This window comes from Pteropus alecto, unplaced genomic scaffold, assembly GCF_000325575.1.
Source record: "Pteropus alecto unplaced genomic scaffold, ASM32557v1 scaffold398, whole genome shotgun sequence".
In the NCBI taxonomy this organism is placed as follows: Eukaryota; Metazoa; Chordata; class Mammalia; order Chiroptera; family Pteropodidae; genus Pteropus; species Pteropus alecto.
In genome coordinates, this window is record NW_006442497.1 from 999,582 (window position 1) to 1,016,966 (window position 17,385).

General features: G+C 53.0%; 1 protein-coding gene across 1 annotated transcript in view; it reads left to right on the forward strand.

The window, feature by feature from the left end:
- SPNS2 (sphingolipid transporter 2) overlaps positions 1-17,385 on the forward strand; it is a 44,444-nt gene that overhangs the window by 5,439 nt on the left and 21,620 nt on the right. The window contains exons 3-4 of the mRNA XM_006922410.3: positions 3-81; positions 13,758-13,823. Coding sequence (XP_006922472.1) covers positions 3-81; positions 13,758-13,823 — 145 coding nt within the window. The remainder of the gene's footprint in view (positions 1-2; positions 82-13,757; positions 13,824-17,385) is intronic.

Genomic DNA, 17,385 nt, shown 5'->3' on the forward strand with positions numbered 1-17,385 from the left:
TGGGCCGCGGGCGGGGGGCAGCCGCCGCCATCCTCAGCTTGGGCAACGTGCTCAACTACCTGGACAGGTACACCGTAGCAGGTGAGCTAGTGCCCCACCCAGCCCGAGAACCAGGATCCCTTGCCTAGAGGTACCCCTGTGAGCCTTTGGTCCCAAACCTTCAATATCCAAGCCTTACGTGGGGACCTTAAGTGCCCTCGGCTCAGGCACAACTGGGCAAGTGATGCCCTGTGATCCACGGGTCCAATCCAAGGACTGCCCCCCACTCAGGGCCAGAGGTTGAGACAGTCCCCACCCCTGGAGTAGTCCGCGCGTCCTCGCCAGCCCTTGACGTCCCATCCGTTGTCCTCTTTTCCGAGAGTCTCCTTGCGTCTCTCTGCGTTTTTGCCTCTGCGCCCCCTTCCGCCCCCGCCTCAGATTCTCGGGCCTCTCCTCCCCTTCCCCCAGCCCAGGCAGTCTGTCGGTCGGTAGCAGATCAGTTCCTTCCTTCCTCCGCCGCCTCCACTCCTCTGCGTGTGTGCGGCGAGTGCACGCGCCTCTTGCGGGTCTGAGCCTGGGGAGAATGCGTGTGCACGCGGGCGGCGCGGATGTGTGTGTAAGCGTGTGAGCGCGTGGCTGACAAAGGCTCCAGGCTGCGGGGAGAAGAGGGCGGGGCGGGGCGGGTCCGTGGCGCCTGGGGACCCAGGATGCGGTTTGCAGCTGGCCCTGGCTAGAGGCCCAAAGACGCTTCCCCTTGCTTTATGGCGCCTGGTGCCTGGAATAGAGTGGAGGCCACTAGGCCTAGAGAGGGGCTGCCTCATCCTCTGTGAGCATCTCTGGGAACCAGACTTGGGGATGTGGTGAGGATCCATAGAACAACTGGGTTCTAGTCCCAGATTTGCCGCTCCTGTACTTGGTGTGTGACCTTGGGCTAGTATCAGCTTGTGTTTAGGTCTGTTTCTCCCGTTTGTGAGGTGGTTGATCTCTGGGCCTTTTGGGGATAGATGGGGGACTGGAATTTCAGTCTGCCGGCTCCCCTCCTTCAGTTCTTAGGGATCTGTGAGTAGAGACTTCCTCTAGATTGAGCTGCCCCTAGGTGGGAATGGTGCAGCTTTGAGAGAAAAAGACTCCATGGCTAGGCTGGCATGTAGTTCAGGAGGAGACTGGTGACTGTGTACCTGGCATGCTGTCCCAGAATCTGCCTAACTACGGCTTTGTAAAATCTGGAACTAACAAAAAAAAAAAAAAAGAAAAAGAAAAAGAAAGAAAAGATAGCTGGAGGAATTTTGGACAGACTCTAAAAACAACTTTGTGGTGATCGAGGGGAGAGCCTTGGCATAAACCAGACACCCACCTGGGTCCCCTTCTCCAGGCCTCAGTCTCCTCCTCTGTTGATTGGAGTTTTGTGTCAACTAGAAGGGAAGAACTCAGGTGGGAGAGCAGAGGCTTCCCCTCCCCCACTCTCATATTCAAAACCCTCGGCTCTCCATTCCTCTGCTGCGAGGAGTTGGAAGTGGGTACCAGTGGCATCAGTTTCTGGGGTGGGCTCTCCCCAAGGGGCTCTTACTTTGGTCTGGTGAGCAGACCAGCATGGCCCAAGTGCACCAGCCCCTGTCATGCATGTGCCTGCCTGGGACCTGGGAACTTAGGTGCCACCCTAAGGTGGGAAGAAGTCAGAGAACATTGTGACCTGTAGTCAATGCAAAATAGACTTCTGTGTACAGATGGGGAAACAGGCCCCTGTACAATCCTTGTCCAAGATGGCTCAGAGAGTGTACAACAAGGCTGGCGTTAGATCTACCAGTAAGCCCCGCCTAGGAAGAGGTTTCCCACCCTCTCTCAGTTGGGCAATGAATGGTGCTGCTTCTGGCACTGTAGCACTTTCCAACTTGTTGTTTTTTTTTCTGGCTCCAGCCCACCCCCTCCGATACTCTCAGGCAAGCTCACTCTGCCAGGGGCTGAGGGGATGAGGGTAGGATCAAGGAGGTCTGGTGTTTATCTGCCCCAATCCTGACTTCAGTCCCAGAACCAGAATATCAGAATGGAGGAGGAAGATAGGAAATTTCTGGTGAATTGGTAAAGGATGGGGGTGGGAGCAGTGGCTAAGAGAGGTGTGGGGCAGTAGGGAGGAAGGTCAGAAAACCCTGTGCAAATACCGCCTGGGTTATGCATCCCTCCCGGTTCAGGCCAGGGCTGCAGCTTGTGCACTGCCCCGCTCCCAACACAACATACACAGATTTCCTCTCCGGATAAGCCTAGCTTTCTCTCCCTCTCTTTATGGTAGGTTCCCCAACAGCTCCCTGCTGCCAAATTCAGTTTTTAGGAAGATTTACTGTCTCTATGGCAACTACGATGGCTTGATGGGTCAAACAGGAGAATGGTCATTCCAGGTCTGAGTCCACCTGTTGCTGGCTGGCCCAGCTGAGAGAGAGCAAGGGATGCTGACACTCTGCTGGTCAGTCACCTTTGATGTTCCTGCCTACTTGGCCCCTCAGGAACTCACTATCTGGCCCTGGCTTCCCTTCAAAGAATAAGAGGAGTTTCCACTCTTTTCCTTTAAATTCGTCCTGTGTATTTCTGTCTTCATGGTATAGATCGGCTCTGTCCAAAAAGAATATAATGCAAGCCCCCACGTATAATTTAAAATTTTCTAGTAGCCACGTAAAAGAGTGAAAAAAAATAAGTGAAATTAATTAATATGTTTTATTTAACTCAATATACCCAATGTTTTTTGACATGTAATCAGTATAAAAGCTATGAATGAAATATTTTGCCTTCTTTTTCATAATAAGTTTTGAAACCCAGTGTGTGTTTGACATTTATAGCACATGTTGATTTAGATGAGCTGCATTTAGGGTACTCAACAGCCACAGCGGCTAGGGCCACTGCAATTGACAGCACAGGTCTAAAGTCTTCGATGCCAGAGTTCAGAGTCCAAGCTCTTCAGCTACCAGCCCTGCGACCTTGGTGATGTCACTTGAGCCTTCTGGGTGATCATTTCCTCCTCTCTACCTCCGGGTGGTGTGGAATGAATGAGAATGTCTCTTAAGCATCTGGGACAGGGCCAGACTCCTAGGAGAGCTTCACAAATGTCGACTGTGCCTCAGCCATGACAACCTTCCCGTTTTCCTCTGTTTTGGACAGTTATCTTTCAGAATACCTTTGCGATTCCCTCCCTTCTCCACCAGGGTTAGTCTCCATCCTGGGAACTCCAGCAGGTTCTTCCTCTGTGCTAGCATTCCCAATGCGCCACCCAGAGATCCAGTTAATTATGGCCTCTCCTCCCTGCCGTGAGAACCCCCTGAGGGCAGTGGCCTTGGAAGCAAGTGAGGAGGGCCAGACTCCTGCTCTTGCTTTTCTTACCCAGCCTTGGCTGAAATTGAGGTAGCCCAGAAACCAACCACTTCTAAACCCTTTCCTCTGCCTCCTTGTTTGGATGGGGGAACTGATACCAGGAGAATGCAGGTACTTATCCAACATCATGCGGCAGGACAGAGCAGGACCAGAACCCTTTCCTCCCTTCCACTCCCAGTACAATGTTCTCTTGATGGAGGCAGAGACATGCCTCCTGCTTCTGGCCTAGAAACTCAGAGACTGCTGACCAGGGTAAGAGCCCTTTGGGCAGATGAATTTCAGCTCAATTTAAGGGAGGTGATTTGAGCTACCCTAGGGCATGTGGCTCTTGCTACCAGCCTAGTAGCCACCCACTCTCCATTCTGAATTCACTCATGGCCACCAGGTCAGGAGAAAGAGGGAGCCCTCAGGCGAGGGTCCTGGGTCTGCTCTTCCCAGCTCTGCTTCTTGGAGCCAGAGCTGCCTCTGCCCCATCTGTAAAATGGAAGCAGAGCTGATGGTATAGGTGGCAGCCTTCTGTTCCTGGAACCAGGCCCAGCAAGAGGGAGCTGGCGCCGGCCCTGTTGATGCTTGGAGAATGTCTATTTGAGAGCTGAGATCCTTCCCCAACTTCTCTGGGGTACCTGTCTCTTCCTGGGACCTTTGTTTTTTCCTTTGATCCAGCCCATGGCAGACTGGGCACTTGAAATTGGTTGGGGCGGGGGCTGGTGAGGAGAGGCAGAGTGCTGCCCTGGGGGAGTCTTTTTCTGCCAAGGAAGCTGAGACCGGTATCCATGACAACTGTTCACTAACAGAAGCCCAGAAAGATAGCTGAGGTTAGGGACCCAGCCAGGAACACAGGCCTGGCAGGAACTAGGGGCTTCCCTAAACACCTGAGCTGGGTGCCAGAGGGGACTGCCAGGCTGGGGCGCTTGGCTCTTTTTTGTCTACCTGGTTGAGTTTGTCCAGAGATGACAGATGGGGGAAATGGAGGCCCAGGGCCATTTACAGGGTTGTTTGGGTGGGTAGAGGCCAAGTCAAGCCCCAAGCTCTGTGGCTATCTTTGTGGATAAGGATAGTCAATATCACCTCCCCCATACTTCCTCAAGTAGTCTTTTTCTCAGTGGGTGGCCCCATCCTAGCCACAGCCACATCAGTACTACCTAAAGTCTGCAGGGTGGAGTATCCCAGGGCCACATTCCAGAGCGCCTCTCTGGCAGGTCAGTACCCAGGTCAACCACTGGCTGCCCTGGAATGTTGGCACCCTAATGACTAACTGCCAGCTGCCTATTTCCTTGATCCTTCTTCCTCCTTAGGCACCTTCTAGTTGGTTTTGCCAGCACCTCAGCTGTGCTGTTGACCTGTCAGAGGAAGTGCCTTGAAACTCACTACATTGAGTTTAAATGGCCCTGGGACCCAGGGCCATTTAACACTCCAGCCTGTGCCTTAGTTTCTCATTTTGTGAATGGGACAGGAAGGCTGCAGGGCTGTAGGTTATAGCTAGGTCAGAGGTGCTCAGAAAGGAAGAGCTCCATGTCCCTTCCTCAGATAGGAAGTAGCTTTTGTTTCTGCCTGGGTGTGGGGAGCTGAAATCCAGAGGATAGACAGGGGGTGAGAGTGAGGGAAGCAAAGAGGACATTGGCTTCATCCCCAGGCTCTTGGGGCCAGGCTCACTTTTGGGCCCTGAATGTCTTCTGGGCTGAGCTTCTTGCTCCTTGCTTTGCTAGACTTGCTGTGTGACCTGAGGTAGATCCTGGCCCTCTCTGAACCCTGAATCAACAATAAATGATTTTGCTCCTCTTTCTGTGATCAGGCTTTTGCTCCCAAGGGTAGCTAGGTCCCAGGAACTCTTGTCTGCTGGCCCCTGGCTCTGCCTGTACCTCCCTCCCCCAGGATAACTAGGTCTGTTTCCCAGGTATGGCAGCAGCCAACCTCAGTTTCCCTGGGTAGGTGTCAGTGGTGCCTCTGCCTCCTTCCAGGAGGTCTTCCCAACTCTCTGAGCTGAGCCAGGCACCTAACGCCTGCTTTTCAGCTGCACTATATTCCATATCCATTATAGCATCTACCCCTATGTCTGGTGGACATTTTCCTCTAGCCTTGAGGGGCCAATCCTGGTCATCTCTGTGACCCCAATATGTGTGTGTGGTAGGGTGCTGGCACAGGCTTGACCCTTGCTGACTGATTGGCAGAGATGAGTTGACCCTAACCCCAAAGCCCATCCCTCTGGGCCGAAGGGGCCTTGATAGGTTTAGACAATCCTAGGTAAGGACCAGGCCCCTGTTGCTGAGGCCAGGGCTTCTCTCGTGGTTGCCAGTGCTACCTGTTTGTACTGACCAGGGCACCCGATGAGCTACGGAGCCTTGCACCCCTAGAAAGGAGATCGGGGAAGTCAGCATGGTCCTTGTCTACTCAGCCCTCAACTCTGACAGTGAGGCCCCCTTGCCCACACACTGGGCAGAATGGTTTCTGTACATTCTGGAGGGCACCATAGTAGCTTTGTCTGGTCTCTTCTATAGAGAGGCATTCGAGGGGAAGGGCTGGGCCCAGGTCACACAGTGAGGCTGCCTGCTCTAGTCCTGGCCCTTTTCTGGTAGCTGGGAGGTTGATTAAAGGAGTCCTGGGGGAGATGTGTCTGAGAGCAGAAGCAGTTACATTAGAGCAAGAAGTAAGAGGGACAATGCACTTGACAGCTTGGAGCCTAGGACTAGGGCTTGGCCTCCTACCTTCCCTCAGTTCTCTCCCATCATGGAGACCTTGCTGGGGTCTCCCCTCAACTTGGTAGCTCCATGAGGTCTTCGTGGTCCCTTCACTGTCAAGCATGGATTTGCCGAATGGAGTCCCAGGAAGCAAGGAGCATGATTAGACTTTGTAAACTGTAAAGGGCTATGCCTGGGGAGGGTGACGTTTCTTGGTCACACACTGTTTCTAACATCCATATGAGTGCTGTGCGTATGGATGTTGAGAGAGGGCTGGTCGTACCCTCTTTTCTGGGTCTAGTTGGGGTAAGGTGGGGGGACATAGGCCAGGCTTGGAGCTTGGAGGCCAGCTCAGCCTTGCTCCTGCCTGGTTCTGTGAATTTTGTCCCATTCATCTTCCGAATCTCAATTTTCCACTCGAGAAGTGGGAGCAGAAGTCACTGGTACCCTTGGCCACTGAAGCAGCACACCAGGAGAAGCTGGGAGTTCGTGGGCTTGAGCCACGCCATTCTGGGATCTCTTATCTCTCCCCCTTCCTCCCTCTAATCCTGTGTCTGTGGTCACATAGGTCTGTGATTCCCAACCTTTTTAGGACCAGAGAGTGGTTCTCCTATGAGAATCTAATGCCTGATAATCTGAGGTGGAGCTGAGGTGGTGATGCTAGTGCTTGAGAGTGGCTGCAGATACAGATGAAGCTTTGCTCACTCACCCACTGCTCATCTCCTGCTGTGAGGCCCTGGTTCCTAACAGGCCATGGACTAGTACCAGTCCGCAGCCCAGGGTTTGGGGACCCCTGACATAGGCCATGCTCTTTGAGGGTCATGATAATGGTATGGCCACCTCGTCCCCTGCCAGGTGGTCGTGGGAGCCCCTGAGGCAGGACAGGGGCTGAGAGGCTGAGCTGGGAAAGGAACGGCTATGCAAAGCCCCCAAATTGCTAAGGCCAAGTCTGGTTCCAGGAAAGCTGGCCCCAAATGATAGACTAGAACCACAGGAGAGAGGCCAGGCTGCCTGTCCCCACCCACTCCAGGCATAGAGACTTGGTAGGGAGAAGGGAGGGCTCTTTGAGCTCTGGGGGCAGTTCCCCTCTAGGGCTGGCAGGGTATGTGGGCAGGGCTCTTGGTAGGGAGGGATGTTATGGTCTCTAGCTGGAGTACTCTTTAGAGGGATAAGTTCAGGGTCTAGGCTCTCCAGGGAGAGAGTAGGGCCTCTCTGAGGGGCTGAGGCTCTGGGGCTTGGGGGCCTTATCCTCATGGTTCCTGCAGAGATGACCACTAAGTTGTCTTGACATTAATGACCCAGATTTGTAGGGTGACATGGAAGGAGGATGGTCAGTATATGTAGAACAAACGCACTTGAGATTTAGGATGAACCCAGCCCAGATGTATGGAGATCCTGGGTCACTCTCAGGTGGGTGACCTGAAACTTGGAGTGGGGGCCAGATGTTCCTGGAGGTCACTCAGCTTGTCTCTGGGGGACAGGGGCAGGAGTTTGCCCCGTGGAAGTCCTGGGGCAGGAAGTGCGTGTGCTTGAGAGCTTGGGTCCCCAGTTTAGGGACTGCCTTGGCCAGTTCCCTGAGGCTGGGGCAGAGGGGAGAGGGTTTTTAGCAGGGCCAGGCTGTGGTTTCCCAGCCTTAGCTATCCAGAGCCAGATCAGCAAAGCCAGGCCGTCAGGCCCCTATAATTACTGGGGCGGGAGCTGTGGCCTAGCATTGGAGCAGGGGCAAGACTCTCAAAGTGAACCAGCTCTGAGGCCTCTGCAGGGGAACCAGGGCCCCTCCTATAGGGACCAGCCAAAGGCAGGCAAGGCCCATCCCTTCAGGTCCTTAGGCCCTGTCTTTCTAACTATCTGTCCTCATTTTGGAGAAAAGATTACTGAGGTGGGAGTTCCTATCATTCTGTTATGGCCAGGGCTCCTGCCCCATGAGTTAATGATCTGTGATAACATTTAGTAACTACCTACTATGTGCCAGGCATCATTCTAAACATTTTACATTGATTAACCTGTTTAAACCTCACAACAACCATAGGAAGCAGACCTTAAAATTAAGCTGTATTACAGAGGAGGAAACTGCACAGAGAGGTTAAGTAACTTGCCTAGGGTCACACAGCAGGGAAGGTGCAGAAGTCAGGATTTGAACCCAGATGGTCTGGCTCTGGAGCCCATATTCTTGAGAATTCAGCCAAGTTTCCAGCTGCTCTGAGAGAAGCAGGGTGAACGTAGGGTGATGATGACTGTACTTGGGGGAGTAACCTTGAGCACCATGTAGCTTGCTCTGGCTGACTGGGCAGGAAGAGACCTTATGTTGTCCCAACCTTGCATTTGAGGCTGGTCTGAGCTAGGGGCCCCTGAGGTCAGTGTCAGTTTCCTCTTACACCTTGACCTTTTTGAGAACTCTCTGATATCAGCATGTTGGGGTTTGGACCTGGCTCCTCTGGGAGCTGCCAAGGGACCAGCAGTAATGAGAAATCACTGTATTTGTGACCAGCCAGCTAGGTGAGTCAGGCCAGATTCCATCCAGCTCTGGTACCTTCGAGGTTCAGGCATCTCTTCAATAAGAGTCCCAGAGGAGGGAGTTGGCAGGACATCCTGGCCCAGACCTTGAATCTGGGCTCTGGATGAGGTGGATCTTAATTTTTTGTTTTTTAATTTTCTTAAGTTTATTTATTTATTTTTATGGTGACATTGGTTAATGAAATCCAGTTAGTTTCAGGTGACATTGATTAATGAAATCCAGTTAGTTTCAACACTAAGGTGTGTGTGTGTGTGTGTGCGCGCGCGCGCGCGTGCGTGCGTGCGCGCGCACAACCCATAGTTAGATTTCTTTCTGTCACCACATATTTGACCTCTTTTATCCCATTTACCTCTCCACTCCCTCCTACCCTGTGGTAACCACTAATATATTGTCCATGTCCATAAGTCGGATGAGGTGGATCTTAACAAGTAGAGATAGACTCTCAGGAAGAGGGCACAGCTGTAGTCAAAGCTTGGAGGCCTTTGGGTTGTCATATGCAAGTCACAGAGTCCTCAGGCCAGCCAGGCCAGTGTTTTCCAATCACTGGGCTGTATATTAAGAGATACTTGGGTCTCACCTCCAGAGAAGGTATCTGTACAGATGTAGATCATGGAGGCCTCAAGTGCTAGAAGTTTTGGCTTAATTTGGGTGGCAGTGGGGAGCCATTGAGCACTAGTGGGCAGCCATATCAATGAACTAATAGAGGTAACACTCTTAAAACAGTATCTGGCACTCAATACATGTTAATACCCAGGTTTTTGTTGTTGTTAGTAGTAGTATTACTGAACCAGTGGTGTGGGCCAGTGGATGTTGAAGAACTCATGGGTTACTCTGAGCCCTAACCAGAAGTGGCAATCACTGGGCCATGGCGTTAGCTTCTTGAGTCCAGACATGGTCTATGGGCTCTAAAGCCCAGCCCAGGACTTAGTGAGAGATCAATAAATGCTTGTGAGATCAGGCTGCGGAAGGGAGACTGGAGAGGAGGCCAGCTGGTGAAGAAGAGAGAGAATCATTGGGGCTCATTCATGGGCCTATGGGGAGCAAGGAGGTTTCAGGGCCAACTCCTAGGTGTCTGGCCTGGGTATTGCCATGTTGCCACTCAGGGAATGGGGACCAGATTGGGGAGCTGTAGAACTGGAGTCCAGGTGGCTGGGACACTGAGGGATGAGAGAGTCTGTAAGATTGAGGTGGTTGGTTTCAGGGGAGTGGTGGAGGTAAGGACCTCGAGTTTGGAAGGGGAGAGAACTCATCTAAGAACTTTCGCTAGAGCGGGGGAGAGAGGAGTGGTTGGCAGAGGGGACAAGTCAGGATTGCTTTCATCACCAGGATGAGAGGGATGTGAGCACTTTTGTGGGCTGATGTACAGAAGACAGAAGTAGATGCTAAGACTATGTATAAGCTCAAGCCAGGGGTGGACCCACGGCAAGATCACTGGGAGGCAGGAGGGACAGTAGGCCTAGAGCTGGGGACAGTTAGCCTTAGACAAGAGTTGAGACCCTCAGGGGCTCGGAAGGGGTGTAACTGGGGTCAATGGATGAGAAAGTCCAGATGCTTCTTCTGTTCCAGAGTGTTTTCTTGGCTTAGGGATGGGAACCCTGTGGACAGAGGGCGCTTCTGAATGTGGATTTGGGGTGACTGCCTGGAGAGTCCTGGGTTGAGAGTTAGGGCCATGGGAAGGCTGGGGGTTGCGTGTGAGGTAGAAGCCCCACCTTGCATGCCTTTGGCTGGTAGGGCTGGTGAAAGGGGCTTGGCCTGAGCTGTAGGAGGTTGCTCCTGGACATGAGGCTTATCCTGTGACCCACCAAACCTCAGCCTCCAGGAAAGAGGCTAAAAATAAGGCTGTGGTAAAGAAGGGAGGGGGTGTGTGGGCCCAAGCCAGGCTGGAGCCCAGAGGAAAATCTGAGATGACCGGCAGGGCGGCTGTGACACATGTTTCCTGTGCCAGGAGCCAGTGGGATCTCAATCACTTGTGGCCATAGCCCCTTCCAGTTCTATAAGAGGGAAAACAACCCAGAAAGGCTCAGACAGGGCCTGATCTAGGGCCTATGGCCTGCATGAGGCCCTGCTCCCTGGGAAGGTTCTCTCTGATTTTTTGCCTGGAGTTCAGGCCTTGGACCCAAGGTTGAGCTCCAGGGGTTGCTGGGGTGTGGACATCCAAAGCTTCCTGTATCTTAGGGTCTAGATTGCCTGAGAGTTCCCAGTGGCCCTGGATGCCCATCTGGACATGGAGAAATGTCCCCCCCACCACTTTCCAGGAGCTCTGTGCAGTAGAAGAGGTCAGAGGAGGGTTCCTAGAGGCAGAGGCAAATGCTGTGCCTCTAAGTATGGGACGGGGATTGAGTCTAGTCAGGTGGGTAGAATGTGAATTGGGAGGAAATAAGAGTGTTTTGATTTGCTGTGCACACAAGCCGTCTTCATGATGACCATGTTTATATGGCTTCCTTCCCAGGAAGTGAGCCAACAGTTATCTCAGATTCATGCCTTCCATTTGGCTGTGGATAGGGACTCATTCTTCAGGGGCCCAGGGAGAGTTTTACCTCCATATTGCCTGCCAACTCCACCCATTCTAAATGGTCCTTGTTCTGGGTCCTGGGGGTGACTTGCCATGGTCCTAGCCCTCAAGAGGCTCATGGTCTAGAGTGGAGGATGAGGCGGACACTCACCCATCTGACTGTGCATCCACTTCACAGTTGCTGGCAGTGTGCTGGGCCCTGGGCTGGAAAACAAGAGTGAACCATGCAGAAGCAGTGTGGCAGAAGAATGAGCTTTGGTTTTGGCAATAGATCTGGTTTCAAATCTTACCTCTAACACCTTAAGTGCTGTATGACAAGTTATTTTGCTTCTCAGAGCCTCAGTTTCCTCATATGTAAAATGAGGGTGATAATCGCTGATACCAGCATAGGCAGCAGAGGTAGAAATACCATCTGAAGAGCTTTACATGGTACCTGGAACTTAGCAGAAACCAATAACTGTTGGCTCTTAGCTCTTGGCCACTGGGTCCAAGGAACTCATATCCATGTTCTTACGTCTCTTCCCTGTAGAACTAACTAAACCTAATGTGACAAGTGCTAAAACAAGATAGACAGGGGCAACTAACTTATTGAGGGTGGTGGGAGAGGTAGAAATCAGGGAAGACTTCCCAGAAGAGAAGGCACCTGAACTAGTCTTAAAGGAGTGGCAGGAATTAGCAGAGCCAACAAAATTGTGCCAGGCTAGAAAACATGTGTAATTGAGTGGTCATGAGTAGTTTTGGGTGGCTGGAGTACTGGGTGGAGGGGTGGTGTCCTGAGAAGTGAGGCTGGAGAGTAGGGTTGGAAGGGCCGAACCTATAGCCCTGTGGTCTGGTGGCGGGCCTAGATCCTCCCCTGAGGCAGTAGGGAGCCATAGTTGATGGCGACTCTGTGAGAGAGTGATGAGATCAGACCCACACATCAGGCGAACAGGTCCTGGCTCAGGCGTAGGAATGGACTGTGGAGTGGGAGGTGAGTGTGGGTAGCTCCCCAAGATCAGACCCAGTCGTGCCACCCACAGGCCCTGATGAAACTCTGGGCCTCTGAGGCCAAGTTGGGGCACTCTGGAGGTCCTACTTGGTGGCCCTGCCATCCGCAGGCTCAGGACTGGCCCCTGGCTCTGCCTTCAAGGCAAGGCCACAGCCTGCCTTGGTTATTAAGTCATTAACTGGGCCTCACACAGCCTCTTCATTATGGGTAATTATGGTAAATCCACTGTGGGCATTAACAGGGAGGAGGCCAGTTTCTCTTGGCTGTCAGGCTGCTAGGACAGCAGCAGGGTCTGACCTGCATCCCAGGAAATTGCTCAGCATCCCAACTCTGGATCTTGGGAGGGACAGTGATACTCTACTCTCTCCACTTCTACACCGTCAGCCACCAGATGGGATTTTCATATAGTGCTTGGAGATTCCACTTTTGCCTACTTTCCTGTTGTATGACTAAGAGTGTGGCTTAACTTCCCGTGCCTTGGTTTTCCTTATCTGTCCTGCGGCACAATAGTATCAGCTTCATAGGATTGTATGAGGATTAAACTAGCAAAGCACTTAATGCTCAATGATTCAAACCATTATCATTTCATCATTTCATCATCATTTCAAATGCCGACATCATCGTCATCATAAAGAGCTCTGAGAGACCCCTGAAAGCAGGGTCCAGTCCCTTCCTCTGTCCCCTGAATAGGGAACTCCTGATGCAGTCCCTGTCTCCTCCTCCTTTTTTCCCTTCTCAGTGCAGATGTGCAGTGGTCAGGGGGCTCTGACCTGTGGCCCAGCCTCCTGCTGTCCTCAGAGATAAGCCGAGGTGGGGGCCCTCGGGCCCTCAGGGCTGGAGGTTGTGCTTATTCAGGGCTCTGGTCAAGTGCTATAAGAGATGAGAGGGGCCGAGGAGCTTGCTGAATCCCATATAGCCATGGTTCTGTCTATCCACAGGTGGGAGTGGTTTCTGGTTGTTCTGGTTGACCCCTTCCTTGTCATGCAAAGCCCTAATGAGAGAGCAGAGGTGGCTGGGACTTGGGAGGAGGGATCCCCTTCCCCCTGGAAAGCTGTCCTGCAGCCCTGCCTGCTTCCCTCTGCATCTCAACTCCTGCACTGGAAAATTGGGGGTCCTGGTTATAATCTTGAGGACAGCTGGGTGAGCGTATACATGTATTTGTGTGTGTGTGCTCATGTGCTTGTGCACATGTGCTGGTGAGCAGGTATGAACATTGCCTGTGAGCCCCCTCAACCATCTCCCAGCCAGAGGGCTTCCCCTGCAGCTTTCAGTGGCTGCCTACCTGCTCTCTGGGCTTCAGACTTGGTGGTCTTCCTTGAGGACAGGGCGCATGTCTATTCCTCAGGTGCCAGTACACAGTCTGGGTTCGGGCCGCAGGTAGGCCAGAGGCCCAGGGTAGCAGATAGAAGGCTTGGCTGTTCCACTGAGCTGAGTAACCATGGAGGAACCTGGCCTGTCTGTGCCTTAGGTCCCTGCAGCAGCCAGGGAGGAGGTGAGATCCTACCCCTAGGGTGAGCACAGAAGGCCTAGTAGGGCAGGATAGAAATTTGGACTCCAACATCCCCAGTGGCCTGGCTAAACTGGGCAGGGTGGAATTATGTAGATGGGGCCAGGCTGGGCCCTGCAAAGTAGAAAGAGGGCTGGGCTGGGACTGGGGTCACCTAGGTGGGCTGGGGTAATGGGCGTGCCGGGTATCAGACGTCATCAGTAAGCATCATCTGTCTTTCCCTCCAGGAGTCCTCCTGGACATCCAGAAGCACTTTGGGGTCAAGGACCGAGGCGCTGGCTTGCTGCAGTCAGGTGAGGCCCACCCCCTTTCACGTCTCGGCATCTCAGGCCCCCTCCACCCAGGTGGGTCATTCCCTGCTGGGTCTCTTCCTGGTCCTGACTCACTGGAAAGAGCATAGACTTTGCATCCAAATCCCACTGTTGCCACTCACAAAAGGCAACCTTCTCCAGCCTCTGCTCTCCCTGTAAAACAAAACAAATCTCCCATAGTGCCCTGAGGGACTATGGGAGATATACCAGCGTGCAGGCCAAGGACTCAGTTCCTTGGAGGTTACCCTTCTTTTGGGTCTTGGGGCCTCATCAGGACCCAGGCATCCAGGTTCCATTCTGAGGCTGGTGAGGGAAAATCCTTAGATCAGTAACTTGGGCAATGTCAACAGAGCCTTGTCAACTCTGTTTCCATATCTTCTCCTTAACCCCAGGTCCTTCCACTGCCATCAACCTGGGAATCAACCTCTTGGTCAGCCCCAGACCTATTCCCAGACTCAGGGCAGGAGCCTGAGGAGCTGGGTCTTGGGCTAGGATGGGGCCTAAGTTTCTTGACCCTATCTCCCTGGAGGCCCCACCCTCCTGACTGGTGAGGAGGCAGGGCCCCAGACCCCTGGGCCAGAGCAGTGTGGCAGGTCATTAAGCAGTTATCCCAGCCTGTCTGGACCTCCATCCAGGGTCTATGTCTCCCTTGTCCCTTCCCTGTCAACTATATGGCCCCTGCAGACCTGAGCTCTTGGCTCCCTGGCCCTCCCACTAGCTGTGGCCATGCTGGCCGTGCCCTCAGCAGGCCCCTTAGACATGGGCAGAGACTCAGAGCCAGCACTGAGTCCTGGGCTGGTCCTGACTTGGCCCCAACCTTGCTCTGTGGCCTGCCTGGTCCCCTTGGTCCAGGAGTCTATCTGGCTGTGAGGCACAGTCAGATATGTGAGAAGAAGACCATGGCCTGTTTTCCAGTCTGTGAACCCCTTCCCCATTCTGAGCTCTCCTGGGAGGGAGGGGTAGAGTGAGCTGGCTCTGTCCAGGAACTTGCCTGACCTGTTTAGGTGGCATTCCAGTATGCACAATGCCAGGCCTCCACAATGAGCTGCCTGTGCTCATTTCTCAGATGGGGTCTCTGGGGCTCAGAGAGAGAGGACATAATAGTTTCAGGGCTCAGCCCTAATGTGTGAGAGTTGATGAAGCTAGGACTTGGGCAAGGCTGTATGGTCCAGCACCTCCTAAGTGTGGCTAGGTCCTTGCCATGTACATGTCATCTTCACCCGGGATGTGAGCCCAAATCCCTCCCCTGGTCCCGACCCCCTTGCTGGGCCTCCCTGGCTGGGCTAGAGCAAGTCAACCACCCTGGGGCCTGGGACGGGTCCCTCCAGCTGCACTCCCAGTGACTAGCTCTTAGAGCAGAGGAGAGAGAGTTCAAGCTGGATGGGAGCATGGAAGGGAGCGAGCTGCTGAGCTGATGAGGGAAAGGCAGAGAGCGCCTAGCCATCCAGTACCCTCCCTCTGTGGCCCCTGAGACATGGGGGACCAGCTGAGCCTCATCCTATCTTGGTCTTGGCCTTACTGACTGATGTGGAGTAAGGCTCTACCTCAGCCTTTTCCATTAACCTCCCACTGAGTGAGGTCAGGGCCAGTGCAGCTGCCCAGGGTGTGAGTGGGAGGGCTGTGAGGGTCATAGCACTGCCACAGTTGGCTGAGAGAAGTCATAGCAGTCTCTACTGATCCCTGTTGACCTGGCCAGAAGTGGACGAGTACCCCAAATACCCCAGGCATCATCGTGCTTGATTATTCCTCCTACAAGTTCTGTTTGGTCAACTTCACTTTCTAGATGAAGGAGCAGAGGTCAAGAGTGGAGAAATGACTTGCTTAAGGTCTCATGGTAAGAGAGTAGCAGGCCCGGAATTGGGACTCTGCGTGTGCTGTCCTGTTGGCTTGGGGAGGGGGCACAGATGGCCACTGGATTGGCGAGGCTTGTTCCAGGTGTCTGAGAGTCTGACATCTATCTCAGTGTTTTCAAGATGGATGCCTCTGGGCCATAATTAGAGTCCCAGCACTCTCAGAGATCCCCGAGTCCTTATTCCCTGGCTCTTACCCTCACCCTTCTACCTACCCCTGGCACAGCTGGGATGGTGTCCAAGAGTGTCCTCACGTCTTTGGCCATCTGAGCCAAGAAGCTAGGCGAGCTAGACCAAGATGTGACTCAGTGGGCACCCAGGCAAATCACCTAATTGGCCTGGGCCGCAGGCACCTGTCTCTTCCCCAGGCCCCGATAAGGTCGGAGCCAGGTGGAGGGCGCCAGCCAGGTGTTGATGCTTGCCTGGATCAAAGGGCCAGGGCTGAGAGCCAGGTTGTCTGCTTATTTCTGGGCACCAGGGGCTGCTAGGCCAGGAGACAGGGTGGGGGGTGGCTACGGGTTAGGCCTGGACCTGCCCCTGCTCTTTCCTCTTGGGACTAGAGCATGAGCACCGGCTTGGGAAGAGCCTACTTTCTATAGCCTCCTTGCAGATTGCAGCCAGCTCAGATCTGGCCCCTGAGTCTCCTGTAGCAGCCATAGCTCAGCCTCCGCAAAAGCCCAGAATTATAGCAGAATTATAGCTCTTGGGTCTTGCTGTTTTGGGAAATCAGTAGCTCCCATAGCCTACACTAAAGAGCCAGCTATATCTGAATCTACTGCTCAGCAGGCCCTGTGCTGGGCTCTGCCACAGACTCAGTCCTCGAATTCCCTCTGTTGATGGGAACAGAAAACATATCCAGTCCTCACCCAGGCATGGGGGATGGTGACCTGTGGGAGCCCTGGGGGAAATGGCAGTGAATGCACACCTAGCTCTGCTTGGTGGCTGGAGGAGGGAGCATTTGAGTGGGGCTTTGAAGGATGAGTTAGAGTTTATTCAGGGGAAAGGACTTCCAATCAGTTTGTCAGACTGAGAAGACGTGAGAAGCCCTCCTTCTCCCTCCATGCTGGATAAAATATGCCAAGAAACACTTAAATTTTATAGTTGAGCTTGAAATTTCCAGGTGCCAGAAGCAAAGATTTGAACTTAAAAACAAGAGCGGGATCTGGTATTGAAGCCAAATGATGCAGAGTGTTTGGGGACCAGTATTTGTCTTAGAAGCTAGTTACAGTATTTTTAATGTAAACATTTTTTTATGATAAAAAATTTTAAACATACATAAAAAGTAGAGAATCATATAATGAACCTTCATATAGCCATCACTCAGGTTCATCAAAGTATCACCAGTCTGACCTAGTTTCCAGGTTTGGAGGTTTCTTTGTTCTGAGGGTTGCGCGGTGCCAGCTTAGGTTCTAGTGTTGCATGGGTGACTTGGTTCCCACTCAGAGCCCAGGGCAAGACCCCTGATTTCAAGCTGTGCTCCTAGGCTGGAGGGCATTTTTTCCATCTGCAAAAGGATAGCTCCTTCCTGGTTACGGCTTTATGCAGAGAGCCTAGTCCAGCCCCTGCTTCGTACAGGTCCGAGACTTCCGCTCCCTTCCCCGTGTAGGCCTTATGTTTCCAGAGACCCCAGCAGAGGTAAATCCAAAACTGCTCCTCAGTGAAGCCTTTGTGAATCATGAGCCTGCATGGGACAC